General features: G+C 36.4%; 1 protein-coding gene across 1 annotated transcript; it reads right to left on the minus strand.

Moving 5' to 3' along the window:
• Positions 1–1,239: 1,239 nt before the first annotated feature.
• LOC140240412 (peroxisomal sarcosine oxidase-like) lies at positions 1,240–17,070 on the minus strand. The gene is made up of 8 exons (XM_072320182.1): positions 16,856–17,070; positions 15,468–15,616; positions 13,443–13,659; positions 9,105–9,287; positions 7,432–7,572; positions 4,527–4,685; positions 3,076–3,151; positions 1,240–1,379 (listed from the first exon to the last, which is right to left on the minus strand). Exons 1-8 carry the CDS (start codon positions 17,009–17,011, stop codon positions 1,240–1,242), a joined length of 1,221 nt encoding a protein of 406 aa, XP_072176283.1. The 5' UTR covers positions 17,012–17,070.
• Between the last annotated feature and the right edge of the window lie 5,914 nt (positions 17,071–22,984).

Genomic DNA, 22,984 nt, shown 5'->3' on the forward strand with positions numbered 1-22,984 from the left:
TTTACTAATTTTTAATGATTACATGAGAGTAGAAAAATTTTTCCACAAGTACAATGACAGCAACAAAAGAATGTCACACATAACATGTACTGCTCTTCATTCCCTCTGCCCTATGACAGCCATGAATGAATTTGAGTCACTTTATGCTACACCTCAACATGTTAAATCAGCATGAACATTAGCTCTACTGAGCAATCTGATGCTCTGTAATAAGGCAAAGACCAGGTACTGCACACACCTGCTGTATACATACAAGTCTGTTGAAACAATGGTGTTCATAACACATAGGAGTTTAGGCTTATGATGACTTTGACACAGAGGGTCAAATAAACAGTACAAATCTCAGCACTCGCAAGTCATGTTATTAAATCATTTGCATATTAATTGGTGAATTTAAAAACTTCAAATATTGATGAGTGCATTGGATAATACTTCATGCTGAAGTCTTTGAACTGGTGAAAAAAAAAAAATTGGTATACAAGAAGATCACTTTAATAATATCATTGCAATAAATTTGGCTCTTGTACAAAAAAAAAAAAAATGTATAGTTGTATGGTGATTCATCAAGTCTGAATGACAAAAATTCAAACTTCAGCAGTGTGTCTTGGATTATTGCACATGGATAATATCATTATCACTTCTTTTGTTCCATTTACACTTAAAGGCACTTGAATCAGATTTTAATACTGTGGAATGGTGTTTAAACAAACTTCTTAAATCTTGCTTGTGACATCAACAATTCTTGCATCACAGTCAGAAAAACAGAGAAGGAAAAGAAAATATTCAGATGGTAATTGACCTGCATTTAAGAATTTCTTCCATCAGTGCTTCAAAAATTGCAAATCCTATATTAGCCATATAAAAGTAGAAACGAACTTTCTCATCTCTCTTCCACAGAAACAGAACAAAAAATATCCCATTCCAACACCAAACAATGATACACTAAGCTTACACCAGTACTGTGGAGCTTTAAAGCTTCTCACTATTTTGAATTTCAGTGTAATAGCGTGATGCACATCTATTACACTATTATATTTATATGCAATGGTTACATTGTTCAGCATGAATAAAAGACACAGAGATACTGGAGGTTGGAAATATCGATAAATACATTGTCAGGTCCAGTGCCCTCTAAGAGTAAACTAAATGGCATTACAAAAGGTAAGTTCAACAACTGGTCATTATTTCAGTACACACAATGGGCAATCAATGTTAGGCCTACATAAGTCTTGCTGAAATCTAAAGTTTAGAAGAGTGGGTCATACAGGAGTTCTTGAACCTCTTGAAACTTAAGGCTGCAATGTTAATATGAGGCTCTTTGCCCATCGCCAGACGACACAAGATCTTTCCAACAGAGGGCGCTAGCTTGAAACCATGACCTGCAAAAAAGATTCATCAAGTATAATATTGACTTTGTTACAAGCCCTCTATAGGACTCACCTTGATATCGATAAAACAAGACAATGAACTGACAAATTTCCAAAATTTCAAGAGTTTGTAATTCTTGTTTTGCTTACTTTTCTTTTTCTTTGAATATAGGAAGTATCGTTGAAAATTAATGGATCTTTATATCAATTTTGAATTGTCTTAACCCTAACTACGTGTAGGCCGGGCTATTTAGGTAGATCATAGAGCCGGGGGGGGGGGGCCTCCCAGGCCCCCCCTCTAGATCTCGGCCGTCGACCGCGCGATCGCGACGAAAATTGGCACACACATTGCCTATGATGTAATCTAAAGTACTACGAAGTTAGATTTTTGAAAAATTGTCATTTATGCTAAATTATGCTAATTTATGCATAATGATGCATGAAATCAGACAATTTGGTATAAATCACTAAATAAAGCCTGAAATGGGCACATTTTTTTGTGTAAATATTCTTTTTAGTGTCCTAAGCAAATATAAGAGAAAAAATTTGAGCCATCCATAAAAATTTCTTAAGTATTTTATTGTTTTTTGAATTTCTTATGTATTTCTTTGTTTTTTCGACTTTATGTTTTTCATTGTTTTTTCGATGAAACTTGTCCACGACTTCACGGTTTTGAGCAATTTTTGGTCTGACATGCATGTACATATTTATGCGAAACTTCGGAAACGCGCGCCCGGGCATCGCAAATTTGGTGTCAAAAGATGCGGGAGACTCGACAGAAAAAAGTCATGAAACGTCGCGGTGATAGCTTTTCACGTTAGCGATACATCGCGCGGAACGTCGAGGGGGGGGCCTCGGAGGCCCCCCCCCCCCCCCCCCCCGGCCTAGTTAGGGTTAAAACAATGTTAAAGACATTTTAAAATCAAAGAGAATGTAATGTAGCTTGGTTTGTCAATTAATGAGATAGGAAACCCAGTAAAATACAGTTCATGTTTTACTACAACAGACACTGTTGTATCCCTGATATAAGTTCTACATGAAAATACTGTAGGTACATTTTTTAACACAAAAATGTCAGAGAAATTTTTGAACTTCTAGTCCTTGAAATATCTGTTCTTTTACAGTAACAGCTATGTAGGACAAATGTTAAAAAAGAAATGATAAAATAGAAATAATCAGCAGTTAGTCTGCCCCCTGGGCTTGTTTCTAAATGAGTGTGATCCAACAAAACAATATCTGCTCAAAGTCAGAGACATTAAAGCCAAGAAAACTGAAAACATAAAGGTGATTTGGCTGAAGTATAAACATTTTGATGTGTTGAAAAAGAAAAATGTCATATCTTAACTACACCATGTCTGAATGTTTCAGTCAAGAGAATGCTTTGAAATCAGAAACTATTGATATATACAAAGTTTGTTACTATGTTATTTTCAATTTACATAATGTGTTTGAAGTGCCACTTTTGCCCCAAGCTCTTATTAGTTTCAATAACACAATAATACCTCCGGCACCACTTCTAAGAGCCATGTATGTCTGGTGGGTAGTTTGTTTTCTTGCATTTTTCTTTAGGGTAGGACAAATGATACTTTGCTGGAAACTCTGGCTTTTGGCTGGAAAAATAAGTAAGACCACATTCAGGAAATCAGTGTTTGGCAAATTTATCATGCTTCCCCAGTGATGGGTGATAATCTTATCTTGTTTGTTTTACCTGAGCATCCACAGCACACAGCAATGTTGGGGTACACTGGATGTCTATCAATAATCAACTCCTCATCAGGTGTATTCTGGCAAAGAGGAATAAAGGACAACACACACACAAAAAAAGAAACACTCAAAAAGGATCCAAGAAATGGTTCATATCATACTGGTTGTTATATAAGATCTTCCAAGATCACAACCCTTACCCTTATCTTAATAATCAATGTCAGCAAACTGTAGCTAAAAAGCTAAATTTTTATCAATATAAGGTCAACTTTGGTATACCATGTTTTCATTAGTCAGCATAACTCCACATAACCGAGATCAAATAATCAAGAGCAACAATATAAACACAGAAATCAATTTTAGGACTTAAAAATGAAAAGGAGCTACAAACAGCAAGCTTTGCATAAATCTGATTTGAAATCATGGCAGTCAAAAAAACACTTAATAAAAATTCACATAATATTTGAATTTTACTGGCAATGGTGGCATGTTATAAAACACGATCACATTTAACCTGTTCCTTTCGCAGTTCTCTGAGCGCATTTGATACCCCAAAACGAAATTCTTTTTGCCTGTCGACAGAGAACAGACAGGTCGGTAATCCACCTGTGCAAAAGCAGTCAAGCGGTACATGTATCCCCCTTTCCACGGTCAACTACATGCCATCAAACAAAGAAAATATCGATCGGGTGCAAGGTACGTGCGCAGATGTGCTCACCGACTCTTTTGTTCTATATAGAACCAGGCACCTGAATGGAGTGACTGGGGTCAGCGAAAACAGAAATCTACTGAATTCAGCTTTGACCGCTATGTACGTGTTCATACGAGTTTTATAGCAAAACAAGCACAGACTAAATCAGAAAATAATGTGATATATGTTTTTTTCAAACAGAAAGAGAACTAATGCTTGATAGAATAAACTCTCATCTTTTTATCACACCCATTTTTGGGGGCATTATAACTCCAACAAACATAAATTTAGGCCACAAAAGCAGGCACTCTTGTCTTCATCTTGGGAACCTGGTATACCAAGTTTCCATATATCAGTTGCTCCCACGGGAACCTGGTACATCAGTTTCCCGTAAGGAACAGGTTAAATGTTACATCCACAGGGCTACTGCTAAATTAAAAATAGATGTATACAGCAGTACTTGAATGACTTCTTGGATTTAATGATTATAACATGCAACAGCAAAAGGCAGGTTTCAAGCATGGTTTGATCCGGAGTGAATCTGAATAAATAGGATCTACATATCTCTTTCTAACACACTGGTCAATTTACCAGTATACAGTTAAGCACATATGATAAACACCGCATCACCAAACCAATTAACACCCATAAGGAAACATGCATACAGCACCCTAGATCCCGCACAAAGGGTACAAATCACCCACTCACTCCACCCATCCCCACCTGTCAGGAACAGCTCTCTTCATTAACGACCTTTGACCTACCGTGTACATGCATGTCTCTATGATGCTGGGTTCACTCTCCAGGGCAGAGTAGTATTTGGAGACCGATCGTTTGAGGTACTCTACTTCCTCTTTTTTTCCTGGAGGCACATCATCCCTGCAGTCTGGATCCACACAATCACTACCACCATGGTAAGCAACCTATATGATAACATCACATGCAAGAAAAGGAAAGATCAAGCCATAAACATTTCACTGTAACACATCACCATTTTTTGTGTTTCATCTCCCTTTTTCTCTTCATTTAGTAATACTCCAATCTACATAAGCAGAACCAAAAAAAATGTGTATATATCATCTTTTCTATTACCTTCTATAAAGATGTACAATGCCACAGCAATTAATAATTAGCAGTGTGGAAATAGAGAATGTCAATATTTTATTCTGGCACATAATCGTTTCTCAATACCTTACTTGTGAGATTGCCATCTTATCACACATCGTACATGTTATACTTGTACTAAAATACAACACTATACAATAATATACTATACTACACTATACTATACTATACTATACTATACTATACTATACTATACTATACTACACTATAACATACTATACTATACTTTATTACACTACACTATAATATACTATGCTTATATATTTTGGCCACGCCTGGACATACGATCATGAAACTAAAGCAGCCCTAAGCACAAGTTCATAGATTTTCCAATGTAATTCATATAACATGAGTCAAAAACAGTTTACACTTGTTTGTTTGTTTCTGTCATTACAACAATACCTGAAATATACAAACATTTTTGAAGGTGTCTGGAATACATATCAAAACACAAAGCCTTTTACAACCATGAAAACAATGTACCTCGATTTGTAATAAAATTGTAATCTAAATGAAACTAATGATAGAGTGCTTTTTTGGCACATATCACCAAAGAGCGTACAAACCTAAGAGGATGCACTCTCGCGATTTTGCATAGTACGACCATGGGCGGATGCCGCCGCCATTTTAGGAAGCAAAGCTATTGACAGCGGGTGTATTTTTACTTGACTTATAATGGAGAGGTATCTGCCTTTCTTTCATTTCCTCCTTTTTATGGAGGCAAACAGGGTAAAAGAAGTACTCCTGACCTCATTACGGCATTTAGAAGTGTCATTCCTGCCTATGAATAGAAAATAAAATTTTCCTTTCTATACAGTCGTTTCCAAAAAAGCTGCAGAACACTATTTTATTTCTTCTTTTGGAGGTTATCTTTATTTCTTTTCTTTTTATGATGGGGGGGGGGGGGAATACCGGGATGGGGTAATGTAGACCTCTTGATACGTGCGAGCTTTTTCGCTGTGTTGCACTTTTAGAATTTGTGAATTCACCGTATGTCTCTTCTTTTTTTTTGTACTGATCATATAGACATGAACATGTTACTATCCCTGCATATGGCCGGATCGCTGTGTATATTTTCAACGACACACATGTCAAATTTCACATATTTCTTCTTACATTCTGTTGAAAAAGTTAAAATAAAATATGAATTTAAAGTTAAATTTGAATTGGAATTAACATGGACCAAACGTATGAGTGGTATTATTTTTATTATGTATTGTTATGATGCACAGATACGAGCAACAGCCCTTTTGGCTGAACCATTTGCCGTCCTGGGGTGAATACAATTATGAAATGAAATAAAAATTCATTCTCATCAACCATGGTACTCTTCTTCTTAGTATTACTATCTTATTTATCATAATCATGATCTTTGTCACTGTCACTTTACATTTTCACATTACTAATTCCTAACAACAACCCTATTCTTGCCCTAGTGGGTGTCTCCCTCCCACACGAGGGAGCTTTTGGTGGAATATTTGCAATTTTTGATAAAAATGGAGGAAATGTAGGGAAAATGTGAATGGCTAATTATTATTCGCGACCTGTTTATCCAGGATCGACATATGATGCACGTCTTCAATGTGTAAGAGGTGGACCGAAGGGGCCGGGGAGGGAGCCTATGCATTTTCAATGATGCGATGCATACCTTTGGTGGAATAACTGAGGATTTTCAATCAAAATTTTGTAAGATTTTGAACATGTTTGCCTTGCAGATACAAGCTCTATCAATAGTGCTAAAACGAAAGAAACAACAATACTAAGTTTGAAAATACAGGGGAAATGATCCTCAGAAAAAAAAAAAAAAATCCAGGGGACACCCCCCTCCCCCCTTGCAAAGGTGTGAAAGGTCAAAAGAGCAGGGGCAAAAGAGGGGGAAAGAAGGGGAGGGGAGAGAGGGAGAGAGAAAGGCGTTTCAGTATAGTGCCTCGAACTTTGAGGGACTACAGATTCGAAAATAATGGGCATTTCTTCATTTCTTTTTCCTTTTGAGGCATAAAAGATGTTTTTAAATGGAATTTTGAGGTCTTAAACAAAGTTATACCGCTGTTTGCCCCCTTGAAATGGAGAAAGTGAAGGGGAGGCAGAATTCACTCCTACAGGTCACATATTATACGTTTGCGATAATTCAGCGGTTTGCTTCCTAAAATGGCCGCCGTTGGGCCCCATGGCGTACTACACATTTTTACGTGTAAAATTGCGCGAGTGCACCCTCTTAGGTTTGTACGCTCTTTGCATATCACTGTCAGCGATTGCATTATATTCCCTTTAAGGATGAAAAATGAAAAGACAGCTAGATGGCAGTAAAATGCAAACATACAATCATTTTATTTTTAATTGTTCTGAACTAAATATTTTCAGTATGGTTTTAAACTTTGAAGTTGTTGCTGAGTCCTTTAAGTACAATGGAATAGAATTCCAAAATAGCTAATATCTGCTAACTAGTATGGTTTTATGATATCTTTTAGGGTATTTATTTGTTCATCTTTGCCACAGTCTAATGCATATAGTGATTGTCAAGAAATAAAAACTCTTCTAATGTACCTTTGTCATGCCTGGATACTCCAGTGATTGAATACTGTAAATGTGGCTTCCAGTTTCCTCTGACTCAATGATGACATTTGGAAATGTTTTCATTCCGCCACATTCTTTTTCCCTCCAGTACGGCACATTGATACGCCAGACCTGTGAGAACAAATACAGAGGCATCACAGAGAGATAGAGAATGCATATAAAATTTTGAAATTGTAAAGTATGATATGCTACAAAAGATGATTTATGATTTTATCACTGAACTGGTAGCTCATAACAACAGCGACAAAAAAAAAAAAAAAAAAAAAAATTTCTCTAGTTTTCTCCAGTAAAGTATCCAGATTTCCCTGCTTGATAAGAACTGGAGTGGGGAGATAAACTCCTTGATTTCTAAATTCGAGAATGAAAATTTAAAAAAGGAAAAGAAGTGACTGGAATGTCTCTGTCTTCTGGCAGGAAAAGATCAATTTTAGCTAAAGGTCAGTGACCTATAACTTGACCTTCCATCCCAGTCATTCGATTTGACTGATTTTTCTATTCATTCCTACTCTTCCAACATTATATCAGCATTGACTATTCCTTATTAGAAGTCAAGTCTAGATGATGGTATTTAGCTAAAACATCTATTGAAAACAAGTACTGTATCTTGACCTTGAGGATTTTGCCTAAATTTGTATTAGCACAGTTATCCTTCATGTAGCACACCTGCACTAACTGTCAAGAAATCCACAAAGGGCTTGTTCTTAAAGGACAAGTCCACCTTCATAGACATGTGGATTGAGTGAATGCAGCAATATTAGTAGAACACATCAGTGAGGGTTTGAGGAAAATTGGACAACCCGTTAAAAAGTTATGAATTTTTGAAGTTTCTGCTCAGTCACTGCTGGATGAGAAGACTACTACAGCCTGTGATGTCATATGTGTACAACGATATAAAGAAAACTAAGAAAATTCAACAAATTTTCACTTTTCTCGCATGATAAAAGAACGTTTGACTTGCCTCTTTCAGAAGGCAGGGGGAATAATATTACCCTTAACATATGTCAGCGACAAGTCGAGGAAATTTTCACTTTAAAAAAAAAAATAAAAATTTGTGAAATTCTCTGTATATTTTCCTTATATCGTTGTATGCATGTGACATCATGCACTGTAGTAGTCTTCTCATCCAGCAGTGACTGCGCAGACACTTTAAAAATTCATAACTTGTGAACGGATTGTCCGATTTTCCCCAAACTTCCACTGATGTGTTCTAATAATATTGCTGCATTCACTCATTCCACATGTATATGAAGGTGAACTTGTCCTTTAAATTGTGTTGATGAAAGTAATATGGGGTGTACATACATATGGATGGAAAGATAAACACATAGCTATAAAGATGGGAGGTCAGAAAGAAGGATGGACAATCTATAAACAAAACAATACCTTCTACAGCTTTCCTAGGCAAAGACAAAAGTTTTTTGTTTTGTCTATTGTTTTGTTGCTCCACAAAATGGTACATAGTTGTAGTTATTTCACTCTAGAAAATGACGCAATGTACTAAAGGGATAACACACATAAATGGCAAGTCTGAATGACTGGGAAAATACTATCCATGGGTGAAAATTACATAATTTAGCAAACTTTTCGTAAAGAAGAAGAAGAAACAACTAAAGATGTTGCAATATACTTTGTACAGTACTTACTTCTAGTGGTGGATCTAGCCCAAGTGGCTTGAGGAGTGGGCTGGCCCATGCACCAGGTGTCAGGACCAAACTCTTACCACAAAATTCCCTGTCCTCTGTTACAACCCTGACTGTGGTGCCAGGAATGATCTGAACTACTTTCTGACAGTCGTACAGTATTCCTCCACGGTTCACAAAAGCAGTCTGTGGAAACAAAAGGTAAGAGGGGAAATCATTAGAACTTCATATTTGATAAGAATTTCTTATTCATTTGAAAGAACAGGCATAAAAAAAACAACAAACAAATAAACAGTCAACCTTGCTTAAGACGACCTCACATAAGTTAAAAAATTACCTGCAAAGTTGAAGTTTTTTTCAAGTCTTCTTCTCTTTGTATTCTATTGATTTTATTCCCTTATAAGTCATATTTTCTGTAAGTCGAAGCTATTTCTTCAGTCCATATAAATTTAACTTCGGCAAGGTTAACTGTATGAACACACAATAAAACTTAAATTCTCAAGTCGTAGTTCAATGGCAATGAAATATGTAACTTAAAAATCCTGGGGAAAAAAAAAGAATACATACCTATGCAAATTGAGTATTATAGGTTAACTGCTTTGAACTTTTTTTTCACAAACAAAAGCATGTCAACACTTGGCTTGTATTCACAATCAAACATGTCATGTGCAGGTGGGGATGGTACTGAGGGAGTACCGGTAGACGACAATTTCAATGATCTCATTCTGTAACAATATATCAGCAGTGAAAAATGAGCATGTCTCAGATGACCCAGGCCATGTCACAATTAATTGAAATACTGGAAGTAGAACTAGCACACAAGTTTATCTGCAACTTTTTTTCTTTCACATTTCAATGATATGAATACCTGCACTATAAAATAAAGGTCAAATAAAGCAGATTGAACGTAAGTGACAGGAAGAAAAGGCACACAAAGCCGAGCTGCATCAGATAAACCAAAATCAAATTAAAACAAACAAAAACAAATGCTGCATGTAGCCTTTCCGAGTGGTCACAACACTTGTGGGCAACAAATACCTTGCCACAAGATTATCAGCTGTTATTGGGCACTGATTCAATTTTACCTATACTGCATCCTTGAAAAATCACAATTGCAAAAACAAAACAAAACAAAAAAGAAGCAAGAAATTGATAGAGTGAACAAGACATCAATTGGCATTGCAATGAATAATGGAACAGCTATCAAGAGCGGATGGCCTTTAATAAAGAATTATCACAAGCCTGAAGCCTTTGCATCCTGCACTTCCTCCCGAGTAAACTTACAAATCACAATGTCGATATGTGTCAACAACCAGTCCACTGAAAGAACTCCAACTTTATCAAGAATCAAAGTGATAAGTTTTGCTTAATGGTGTAAAAGGTTGGACAATGTTGGAACACTGACTTTTCAAAGTTTACTTTGAACTTCAAAAAAGTTATATGTATCAATATGAAGGTGCCATTTGAAAACATTTCATGATGTACTACAGCAGTTTATAATCTTTAAGAATAATTGTGTCAGCTCTAAACCATTAGAGGAAAATTTATGCCAATTATATGGATTCACTGAATGCCCAAAAAACTCAGAAGTGAAGTTTGAATAACATCCACTATTCATGAAGTCAAGATATTTCTTTGTTTGGTTAAATCCAATGCGTTAGATGACAACAATTTGTGATGTCAAAAAATAGAAAGAAAATATAATTAAATTCAACATATTTTCATTCTGTCTAGTACACTTGACTTGACCTCTTTCAGAAGGAAGAGGAAATGATATCCCCCTTGATATGTGTCAGAGACCATCACACCAGATGGAATTCTGTGGAATTCTCTTCATATTCCTAACTGTTACATCACAAAGTGTTGTAGTCTTCCTTCAAGCACAGACAACACATAAATCTTACCAAACTTTAACAATTCTTAGCTCTTAGATGGATTATCTACTTCCCTTAAATTTCACTGATGTGAACTACCAATATTTCTGCTTTCACTGAATCTACAAAATATATATTTGGGGCAAAACCCCCTTTGATATGTCAATTCCTAGGAGACACATGACTAGTGTCATGGTTTTCATTAACAATAGAAATTTGCAATATTTCCTTTAGTACCAACAAAGCCCACATTTTGTATCTGACAAGCCTATGTTTCTGGAGGACAAACTCCAAATCTTTTTAATCCTGCAAAACCCTGCTTCTGGTGAGTCACAAAGCTCTCACAGGTAGGACGCGATGTCAATAAAAACTGAACTGAAAAAGATTCATGTTTGATCTAACTATGGGCCTTTAATAGGTATCAAAATGTAGGAGCCAATGTGGACCTCAGATTGAAAAAAGGTTGAGGAGCACAGTTGTTACTACACAGTGACAGAACTATTTAAATAAGATAAAACTTCATGTATTTCAGCAAATCCTGTTTGAACCCCATACTGAGCCATTTACATCTACCTCTGGTAGTCATTATAGACTTTTGTGGCACACTGCTATTTCATGTGATATCTGATCATAGAATTTTACTCTGCACCCTTCCACAAAGAAAAAGCAGCCAGTGTAAACACACAATAGTAGTGACACCATACGTAGACACCCATTTGCACTCTCTGAACCAGGGCAAGGTATACACTATTCATTAAGGATGTGTGTGTGCTGTCTAGATATAGGTTGGATTAAAACAAACACTGCAGTGTCAGCACTTTTATGGAGCAGATGAGCCATTTGCATTTAAGCCTACTTCCTTTGTCTGTACCCTGTGGTTCAAGGTCTGCTGTTATCTGTGTTAACGTTCATAACATGCTTTGCAAATCATCCAGAGATAAAGATCATGTGCACTTCTGCATGCATGGATCTGTTTGCATACCATCAAATGACACATATACGCCCCCTTCCACATTGAACACATCTTGTAAGTAAACATGAGGTACATTGTAGGCATGTACACCTGTAATATCAGCAATTATTTACTGGAATACTCTCAATAGTCTGTCTGTTTAGTGTATCACATCAAAGTGCTGGTGTTGGTTTGGTACCAAAAATCTATTCATAAAGAGAGCTATCCTCTATTATGAATGGTGTCAAAATATTCCTACATCACATATTCTTGTTTGTGTAGACCACCCATTTCTACACTGTGGAAGAAAACATTATTAAAGATCCACATTTTACATACACAATGATTTAAGAAGCTATTGCACACTAATGAACCTTCAAAATCATGAATTTTGTTCAAAGTTCATCATCCTGAAGGTTTGTTAGTGCGCATCTTCCTTCTTTTTTTTTCTTCTTTTTTTGGGGGGTGGGGTTAATAAACCTTTGGAATATTGACAAAACTTTTTTTTTTAATTTTCAGATGAATAAACCTTTGCACTAATGAACCTTCACAATAATGAATCTTCAGAATAATGAACTGTAACATGTTGTTAGTAACCCACTTAATCACGCATATGCATATGCATATGCATAATTGCACACTGAAAAATGTCTGAGGATGGATGATTATGGGGAATAATTTGGCCAAAACATTTTTTTTTTACCACATTTTGAATTTGTTGTATATAGATGCGAGAGTGGTAAGAGATAAGAAGATAAGTTGTTCCCTTTGATATTCGATCTTAGAACATGTTGCACCTGCATGTTATTTTTGTCCTGTTTTGGCAACCAGTGATATTAAGTGGTTTCTTTTTTCCCTGAAATTGACTATTACAATTCTCTTAATAGCATAGATGTCAAAATCAATAACTGAACAAATGTCATTGAATTACCTAAAGTTCTGATGGACACTGGGAATAAAAAAGATAAGACTACTGTATAAGCTGTTATTTTCACAAGGGTTCAATTTTCACGAATTTCGTGAATCACAGTTGGATCGCAAATTCAACAACATGCAAATTTTAAAATGCCTCTATGCGCTGTGTTAATAGAGCTTTGACATAAGCGTCAACTTCGCATCGTGAAAACAACATCTCGCGAAAATGTCTACGACCTCGTCATTCGTGAAAATATCTGTATGCAAAAATAACAGCGTATACAGTAAGATAACAGTTTTCTCTCATAGAACCCTTTTTCCCAAAGAATGCATGCATCAAGAAGACTACACTAATATCATACTTCCTCAGCCACCAGTTGCATGTACCTATAAAACATTAAAGGCATTTAAGACAAAATAGAATTAAACAAAGGTCAGACTGAGAGCTTTCAAGCTGGTCTCCTCAACCACCTCATCCAAACGAGGTCATTCTGGCTGAATGGTTTCTGATCAAGTCATGATAAAAAGCTGTGATTTGGGGTCATCCTACATGAACTGCCCTGCTTTTGGAGTGTGAATGGGGTCAAAATGGATCACTACCTGTAATGCCCTCAATGCCTTGTCGGCTCTCAGAGTGCCTCCATCATAGTCTAGGAAGGCCAAGGCTGTCTGAGGCAGGCTAAGCTGGGGATAGTCTCGTTTCAGCGTCTTGTGGTCCAAAACCTTGTGGCCACGATTGTACTTCCGCATCTGCTTGAGAGACTTGTGATAGAGAGCTCCAGTGGGATGGAGAGATACTGTGAGAAGCCCTGTTTTCCTGCAAAGCACCAGAAAGATGAATAATAAAAAATCACCAAAAAAAATGTTTAAATCTGTCTGACCTACAGTTCTACACCGACTTTGGCACACAGTCACAGCAAATGACTGGACCATTGCAAAGAATTGAACTTAAAAACATATTGTATTGCATATGTTACATGTACATACATTAAAGGGTGAGGACAAAGATATTTTAAATTGTAATAATTCATAACATCAGCTAGATAATTTCAACCAACACTGAGGAGGAGCAGCGTGTATCCTACAAATACATTCCACTGTAAGATAAATGACAACTACTATCAGCATTCTACATTGATATTTAAATAAGTTCATAATATGGCTTCACCATACTTCAAACATACTTGTCTCTTTTGGAAGGAACAGTGGTCCATTATATTCATACTCTAGTCTAGACCAAGTACATCTATGGAGCTAAACTGATGTGTGTGCAATGCATATATGCACATGACAAAGGTCACTATAAAAGGATAATCAGAGATAAATGTTCTACTTTAACGAGTCGATGGGGTTTTATCAGTCTAATGTAAATATAACTATTGACTGCAATAAAATGAAAATTGGTCAGTCTACCGCAGTATTGTATGAGAATCATTTACTATCAGTAAGACTAAATCTGATCCATCTAGTTCTGTTCATTAAGTCTCCTCCCCCTCCCCCACCCCCAAGATTTCTGGGGTAGATGACTGTAATAAACCATAGACATCTGTACATTATGAGAACAGTGTAGCATGTGATCCTGTAATACTTCATCTGTCACTGTGTCATTACCATCTTGTGAGCTCATGGTTTGTTTGTTTTTTTCACATTCTATTCTACATGTGAAACTGTTAGTTATTGATATGTACACATTCAAGAGACATAAAACAGTATATTTCCACAATGTAGCTTTCATTTCAACCCTGACATGATATATTCTTGAAAGGAAAGGTTTGAAGACTACACAACCAGGGCCCCATTTCATAAAAACTTGATATGATAGCAACTCTTGCTGGAGTGGCAACTGTCAAGGTAATGACAAGAATCCAGCTTCCTGATTGGCTGTTGCTATGGGAAGTTGCCATTCCAGCAAGAGTTGCTATCATATCAGATTTTATGAAATGGGGCCCAGGATAGAGAATACAAGTAGAAGAGATTAACTCTCCATTTCACTTCCAGAATCTAGGAAAATAGGATCATTGAGTGAAAATCTTATCTTAGTTTAATCTCATTTTAAATATCTGTTTAAGATGTTTATTATATACCCCCTTTTATTCCAGCAAAGATGTACAGATGACATACATATTGGCAAAATAAGGCTCTAGGACTGCATAATATGCTCCTTGGATGAATTCAATCTTTTAAATCAAATACAACTGACAACATACAAAACGAGAGATAGTTGCAACATAGCACAATGATGCATATAGAGTGAACTAAAACTAAAAACTTATAAAAGTCATCTTCCTCTTTTTCAATTGCCAAGGTTAGCCAGTCATTGTTAATATTGGAGAAGCACTAATCAAGGGAAACTATAATTATCAAACCTTGTATTGAACGTGCTAATACCTTAAACCATGAAGTGTTTGTGGATGATTCAAGCTTGTAATAGTGAGATTTAAACATTTGCTCTCCATTGCATGGGGAGCAAAATAGAAGCAAAGTATTAGACATCTAGTATCATTAACACTCTTGACAAGAAACCCTCTTATACATCATAAAGAAAAGATTTGAAAAGAGAGGATCGAGGAGCATGACCATCAAAGCTTCTGTGTTCTTTAACAACAATCAGCCCTAAGTATTTACTTGTATAGAACAGTGTTCGTCTCCTTCTCCAGTTGAGCCCACATCGGAAATGCTTCCAGCATCATCTCTGCATAGTGAGGCTGGTCGTAAGAATATCGGATGATCCGGGACTGGCCATGGGAGCTGCCTCGAGTGTGGGGCAGTGAGAACTACAGGAGCATATCAAAAAGTAAAAGATAGTCATGTGCGAAAGAAATATAGCCTTTGGATAAGGGTACATGCATGTTTGCTTTGTTTTTGCTGTTGTTGTTGTTGTTGTTTTTCTATCAGATTTAACTGATAAATTTGCATTTATGATGTATCGTTGACCGAAAGATCGGTCTGTATCTGGTCGTCGGCGATATGTTCCGCGGAGACTGCGACTGGCTTCACAGATCTCCAGAGGAGAGCTATAACGTCAGAAAAAGTAAAAGACTCCTCCAGACAGACAGATCTTTCTGTCTAGATGTATTGATGCTTGCACCAAACTGAATCACTTTCAAAAGTTTAAGTAGCCACAAAAAACTGTTAACTGCATTGTAATGCAAGCATGATTTCATATACAAATGTCTAGATGTTATACAGATCTGCATAATTTACTCTAGAAAACTACAAGAAAAACACTGCCACAGATAAGTCTATCTACAAAGAACTTCATGTAGATTTTGAGAAAAAAAAAAAGTCAATCACATGACCGCTATCAGACCTACAAAGTCTCACTCTCCAGTAACCCATCTCCTGCTCACCCAGAAATCATTTTCTCAGGCCTCCTAGGGGAAAAAAAAATACCCCCCCCCCAAAAAAAAAGAAGAAAACAAAACAAAAACAAAACAAAAACAAAACAAACATTGTGTAGATCAACGATAAACATCGGGTTGGAAGCCCTGTAATGCAGACTTTTACATACTCCAAGACAGTTGAGAAACTTGACATCTCTGGCTCTGCAATTATATACCACAGAAATGACAGATAACATATGATCGAACTTTAAGTTAAAGATCATTGATAGCTACTGCACTGGCCATGTAAAGCACAGAAGTAATTTATACATCAATATTGTGAAGATTTTTGAACTTTTCAAAAATTCAATGAGAAGCTTATGGAGATTTATACATCATCATCTGGCATCTCCAATTCGCATATAGTGACTGTGCCTATAAAATATCTTTGTGTCACAAAATGAAACTATTATTCTTAAATGTACAAGAAGAATGCATGTTGTTTTCCTAGGCCTTTTTATAAACATTTGGGATTCTTCTACTTTCTCTTGCTCTCCGTTCCGATCCCCCCCCCCCCCCCCCCGGCCCCGCTCACACACTTCTAGTTCTACTATTTGTACTAACTTGTCATTATGAACTATGAAGTCATGGTAAACAGAAGATATACCATACAAGGTCCAGGCTACTAACCTGCTCCAAGAGGACAGTTTTCAAACCTTCTTTCGCACATTGATATGCAGTCGCTGACCCTTGCACGCCTGCCCCCACGACCACCACATCGTACAGGCCTCTCTTCCCGTGGATGTCGGGGGCGTTATCCGGAGCTGCGCGGGGATTGGAAGCCATTCTTGATTGGTTCTTCAGGCAAAATTTCTCGTGAACTCTCCTCGATTGCGACAATGTGTCCAAACTACTCCACTAGTCACGAGCTACAGAACAGAGCCGACTTCAGCGCTCGGGAAAAATAGTGAAAAGACCTCCTTTTGTGAAGTTGATTATGTAAAGCTAGACAAGCGTCACGATTTCGCAGTGCACACGATTGACGATCGTACAGCTACAGTGCCTAGTAACAACTCAAGAGCTCTACAGCTCTTCACACACACACGGACGGACCCCGGACGGCATCGTATTTCACGGCGCTATCGTCTCGTAAATAAAGTGCGTGCACCTGTGTTTACAGCTAGCCTTTGCTCAAGGCCTTATCGCTATCTGAGCATGACGCTCGCACGCCACAACATTGAAGAGTCCAAGGTGAATATAATAATGTGATGTGCTTCCTCCTCCCTGGTACGAACTAAGACAGGTTTGACTGTATATATCAAAGTACACAAAGGTACATATTCAACACCCCCTTTTTGTGATTCTTGAATTCTAACAACTGATTGTACCCTGTTTAACTTTTCAGTCAATAAATATTCAAAAATAAGATGAAGTACATGATAAATATTTCTTCTGAATTATGGGGATTTTGAGCTCTGCAGAAAAAACAAACACATTTCTTCTGCAAAATGAAGTGGAAACATTACATATGAAAGCTTTGCATGATCCATACATGCCAGTTGAGATATCAGTCAAGATAACAATGAATGTTTGAAGTTAAAATCAAGGGAAAGGCTTAGAAAAATGCATTGATCTCAGAATTCTGTTTAATATCCTTTTACTTGTATGTCTATGCACTTGAGCAGTATGTGGGTGCTTACTTCAAATTGTTTATAGCAATACCATCTACCTCTGTCCCTAGGCAAACACCTTAATAACAATTCCTAGCAAAAACGAAAAAGAAAATATATATATAATAATAATACATACAATTTCTATAGCGCCGTTCTCCACTTTTAAATGCTCAAGGCGCTTTACAATAGGTACATCAAAGCAAACAAATTGAAAATACAAGTACATCGCAGTAATAGAAGAAGATGAAGAAGCAGAAAAAAAAAAAGACATGAAAGTCTGTCTTCAAAAGACACTGGTCTTCAAAATGCACTGCTAAACAGATAGGATTTTAAATTACTCCTGAAAGATGTTATAGAGCTTGAGTCTTTCAGCTCACGAGGAAGTGAATTCCACAGTGTTGGTCCAGCGTGAGCGAAAGCACGTTCCCCCCAAGATTTCCTAGAAAACGGAATATGTAAGAGACCTGAAGTTGAGGATCGAAGAGTTCGTGAAGGTTGGTATTGACGAAACAAACAAACATTGTAATCAGGAGCTGTTCCCTCAATAACATGATAAACCAAAAGAAGTATCTTAAACCGAATACGCTCCTGTACAGGCAACCAATGAAGACTCTTCAGGATAGGTGTGATATGACTGCGTTTACTTGACAAAGAAACAATACGTGCAGCGGCATTTTGTAGCTTTTGTAATTGGGCAATTTGCGAGTTTGGTAGATTGAAAAACAAACCATTACCAAAATCAAGGCGTGAAGAAATAAGTGCATGAACAAGTTTTTCCGTGGCAGAGCGAGTCAAATACTTGCGAATAAAACCAATATTGCGCAAGGTGATAACGGACTGATTTAGAAATGTTGGTGATTTGATCGGACATAGCCATGTGAGAGTCAAACATAACACCCAGATTGCGACATGACTTTGACAGAGGAATATCATTACCTACAATCGAAATACAATTAATATCCAACTTATTCAAGTGAGATTTAGAACCAAAAAGGATAAATTCACACTTGCTGTGGTTTAGAAACAATGAGTTAGACCTCATCCAAGCATCAATATCAATGATGCAATTTTCTAGACAGCGCAGTGCATGAGATGCTTGGATTTGATGTGGTGGAAAAGATACAAAAACTTGTATGTCGTCTGCATATAGATGATACCGAACAGAATGCCTTTGAAACATTTTCCGCAGACCGATCAAATAGATAGAAAAAAAAAAAGGGTGGGCCCGCCAACAGAGCCTTGAGGTACACCACAGCCTAATGGCTTTGAAGACGATGTGACACCATTCAAAAGAACAGACTGTGAATGGTGTGATAGGTATGATTTAAACCATTCGAGAGCTTGTCCCTGGATACCCAAACTTCTAAGTGTATTGACAAGAATTCTGTGATCTACAGTGTCGAAGGCCGAAGACAGATCCAACAAAACCATTGCTGTGACGGATCCGGAATCCATTTCCCTTAAAATATAACTAGAAACATTTATCAAAAGGGTCTCCACACTATGGTGAGGGCGATAAGCCGACTGTAAAGGATCGAATAGACCATGTTCCAGCATATAGTCTGAGAGTCTCGAAAACACAACTCTCTCTAAAATCTTGAACAAAAATGAAAGATTGCATACAGGACGATAACTTGTCAATGATTCCTTATCCAATGAAGGTTTTTTTCAGCAAAGGACGGATCAGACCTTTCTTTAAAGATAAGGGTACGGTAGCTTGCGCGATACTGAGGTTAACAATTTGAGAAAATCGGGGCAAACGTGGGTGCGCAGTCCTTTAAGAGAATGGTTGGAACCGGATCCAATGGACAGGATTTAGGAGGCAATTTACGAAGAAGGAGAAGTATTTCATCAGTAGTTGTATGTTGGAAGGTTTCCAGTGTGGAAGAGGTAACTTCAAATTGTATATATATATATATATACTGACATCAAAGGACTTAACCACAACATGGCGGGGCGGTGCAAGGACAGTAAATCTTTTGACAGCAAATCTTGCACATATAGACGTGGCTGGTGTTGGGTAGCACCCCTTTAATCATCAAGCTTTCGGGCGAAAAGCCCTTCTTCAGGATCTACACAGTCAATGACAACAACGTATAAATAATATCAACCTAGGTATAAAATCACACTATAACTTAACTAACCTTATATACTATACATTTCAAAATATACTCAACATAAAACATACCTCAATTCAGCGCATTTTATAATAAAAAACAAACCAACATACTATTACTAAATACAATCTCAAAACAAAACTAAACTTACAGCAATCTTTCATGAATAGAATCCTATAGAATATTTTATATTGTTGGATGGTGAAAAAATTTGAGTATTGGTAGTTTATGATTGATTAAATGAGAACGAGCTTTTAGTGCAGAAACGCCCCCCCCCCCCATATACACAAATACATATAAGATACACCCGACCATAACTTTCACACAGACAACACTACAAGACCACACTCAGCACCAACACAGTAAGTTTTGTTTTGAGATTGTATTTAGTAATAGTATGTTGGTTTGTTTTTTGTTATAAAATGCACTGAATTGAGGTATGTTTTATGTTGAGTATATTTTGAAATGTATAGTATATAAGGTTAGTTAAGTTCAGTGTGATTTTATACCTAGGTTGATTTTATTTATACGTTGTTGACAATGACTGTGTAGATCCTGAAGAAGGGCTTTTCGCCCGAAAGCTTGATGATTAAAGGGGTGCTACCCAACACCAGCCACGTCTATATGTGCAAGATTTGCTGTCAATATATATATATATATATATATATATATATGGTTTGTTTGCAAAAACTGATAAGTCCATTTTTGAAGATTTTGAAGTACGATTTCTGTTATTATGTACAAAATAATACCTTTTAAGTGATACATTGGTCACTACATATAAAGGTATATTCTTGAAGTCATGGTCAAAAAACAAAAATTTTCTTATTATTCTCTTTATTTTTCTTGACCTTTAATCGCAAATATCTCCATTTGGCAAATATGGACTTATCGGTTTTTGCAAACAAACTCTTCATATATATATATATATATATATATATATAATGCATATTTTGTCGATACTTTTTCATCCAATAATTATCATGTGAAAATGGACATTAAATTGTCATTAAACCTTGATTGAATTTCTGTAAATAGATACCACTTTGGCTGACATAAAACCATGAAATGCTAAATTATGATTCATAAATTGAAAAGTTTGACTTTTTTACTGCAATTACTATAAACATGGGTCAAGTCAATTCCCATCAGAAAGCTTTGTCAGTACATAGTACATGTACCACTTTGTCCCTTGATTGTGAGAACAGCAGTAAAGAACACTTTGACATCCATCTGTTTGATGTATAGCCAGTAAGTCAACATAATATAAAGAATAAATGAATATAAATCATAAGTACTGAACAAAACTACACTCATATTAAGTACACACAGCAATCTTTCAGGAATAGAATCCTATAAAATAATTGCAAAAGGTTGAGTTTTTCGGATGTCAATTTATTTCAGAATGTCCCAAGTACAAATGCACTGACATGCCACAAATGTACGAAATACATGAATACATGTACTCAACATTTCACACAGTAAAATATCATTTATTAACACAAACACAGTACATGTATCTCTTAGTTTACTTCAGAGATGAATTTGTGAGTTCTAAAGTTAAGACAGAGTTTGACTTGTTTTCAATGTCTAAAACTAAAATTAAACAATAGAAAACAATTCTTCACACATGGTAAGAGCATGCAGTCAACCTCTCAAGAGTGTAATGAAACTTTTGACATTTTTTCCCATTTGTCTATGTTCAGGATTCATAGTTTACATGTGAATATGAAAAAAGAAAATCTTCAGACAGGGAGGTGCTAGAGAAGGAGAGGCAACTAAAGCTCTCCTTTGAAGTCATGCGCGGCACCACCGAGAAGTTATGTGTTCAACTACAGGTGTTACCCATGTGCTTTGACAAAAGAGAGCATCAATAATCAGGACTAGCACTCTCACATCTAGAAATATTTGCTCCTCCTGCAATTCGCTCTCTCTTTCAATGTGAAGGCAACAATGAATTTGTGTACCTTGAATTGGAGCAGGGAATCAAAATGCAGTGTAAAACTCACAATTTTAACAGCAAATAGTTTAAAAACACGCTGGAACAAGCCTTAACGAAGTACTTTATTTGAAAGATCAAAATATCCCCTTATTAACAGACAGAAAATTAACATGCAGAAATGTGCGCATTATAGAAAAAATTAGGTTTTTAAGAGGGCCTAATTTTCATTTCCTTTCGATTTGCGAATTACGAAGAAACTAGAAATACATGTTAATATTGAATTCTTTCCTAAACTATTCTAAATCAATTCGAGTATTTCATTTAAAATTTTGCGGTGAAATAAAGCTTGTAATTCAATGAAAGGTGAAATGCGTTCTTCGTCTCCGAACTTCGTCTTGCAACTAGAGCAGTGCCGAGCATGACTTCAAAGCGTAATGGAATGCTACACATCCCATTGTAACGCCTTGAACCCAAACATGTATTTGCATGAATTATGAAGAGTTGCCACTCCATCTCTGTAACACCTCCCTGCTTCAGAGATGGAGAGAGACCATAAAGCAAAGCCACAATATACAAATTTGTATTTTTAGTGTAATATGTACCTTAATGTATACACATTCAGTACAAAAATCCTAATGCTCCCGACATTCAGCCTACACAGGCAAGAAAATTATAAACATCCAGAGCAACCCATGCAAAAATGAGACATACTTGCATCTTTTTTATTATTATTATTAGTAGTAGTAGTAGTATTATATGACAGCAAACTATTGGGTAATGATCTTTGAAAGTGTTCCCCATGTCTGCCTAATAGCTCTGACCAAAGAAATGGTTTAATGGCACCATAAAATTATCAATTTTATACCAAGACATAAGGGTTTCGAGACAACAGCCATGATATCAATCCCACATGGCATTTTTTTCTCTTGTTGAGTGCTTTGTAATTTCAACCTGCAGCCAAATGATATGATTTACCAATGACAACTTCTTGGAATCTGAATATCAAACACTATTCATAACAAGATAAGAATTTGCTGCAATGTTATTAAAATCATGGTTGCAAAAAAAAAATGGACAAAAAAAAAGA

The sequence above is a fragment of the Diadema setosum genome, chromosome 2 (assembly GCF_964275005.1).
Source record: "Diadema setosum chromosome 2, eeDiaSeto1, whole genome shotgun sequence".
In the NCBI taxonomy this organism is placed as follows: domain Eukaryota; kingdom Metazoa; phylum Echinodermata; class Echinoidea; order Diadematoida; family Diadematidae; genus Diadema; species Diadema setosum.

Coding starts and splice junctions, on each gene's coding strand:
- LOC140240412 (XM_072320182.1), bottom strand. CDS start 17,011: ATGGCTTCCAATCCCCGCGCAGCTCCGGATAACGCCCCCGACATCCAC. Junction 13,660..15,467: donor ACGAACACTGTTCTATACAA/GTAAATACTTAG, acceptor GGTGCTTTGCAG/GAAAACAGGGCTTCTCACAG. Junction 3,152..4,526: donor TAGAGACATGCATGTACACG/GTAGGTCAAAGG, acceptor CCTCTTTGCCAG/AATACACCTGATGAGGAGTT.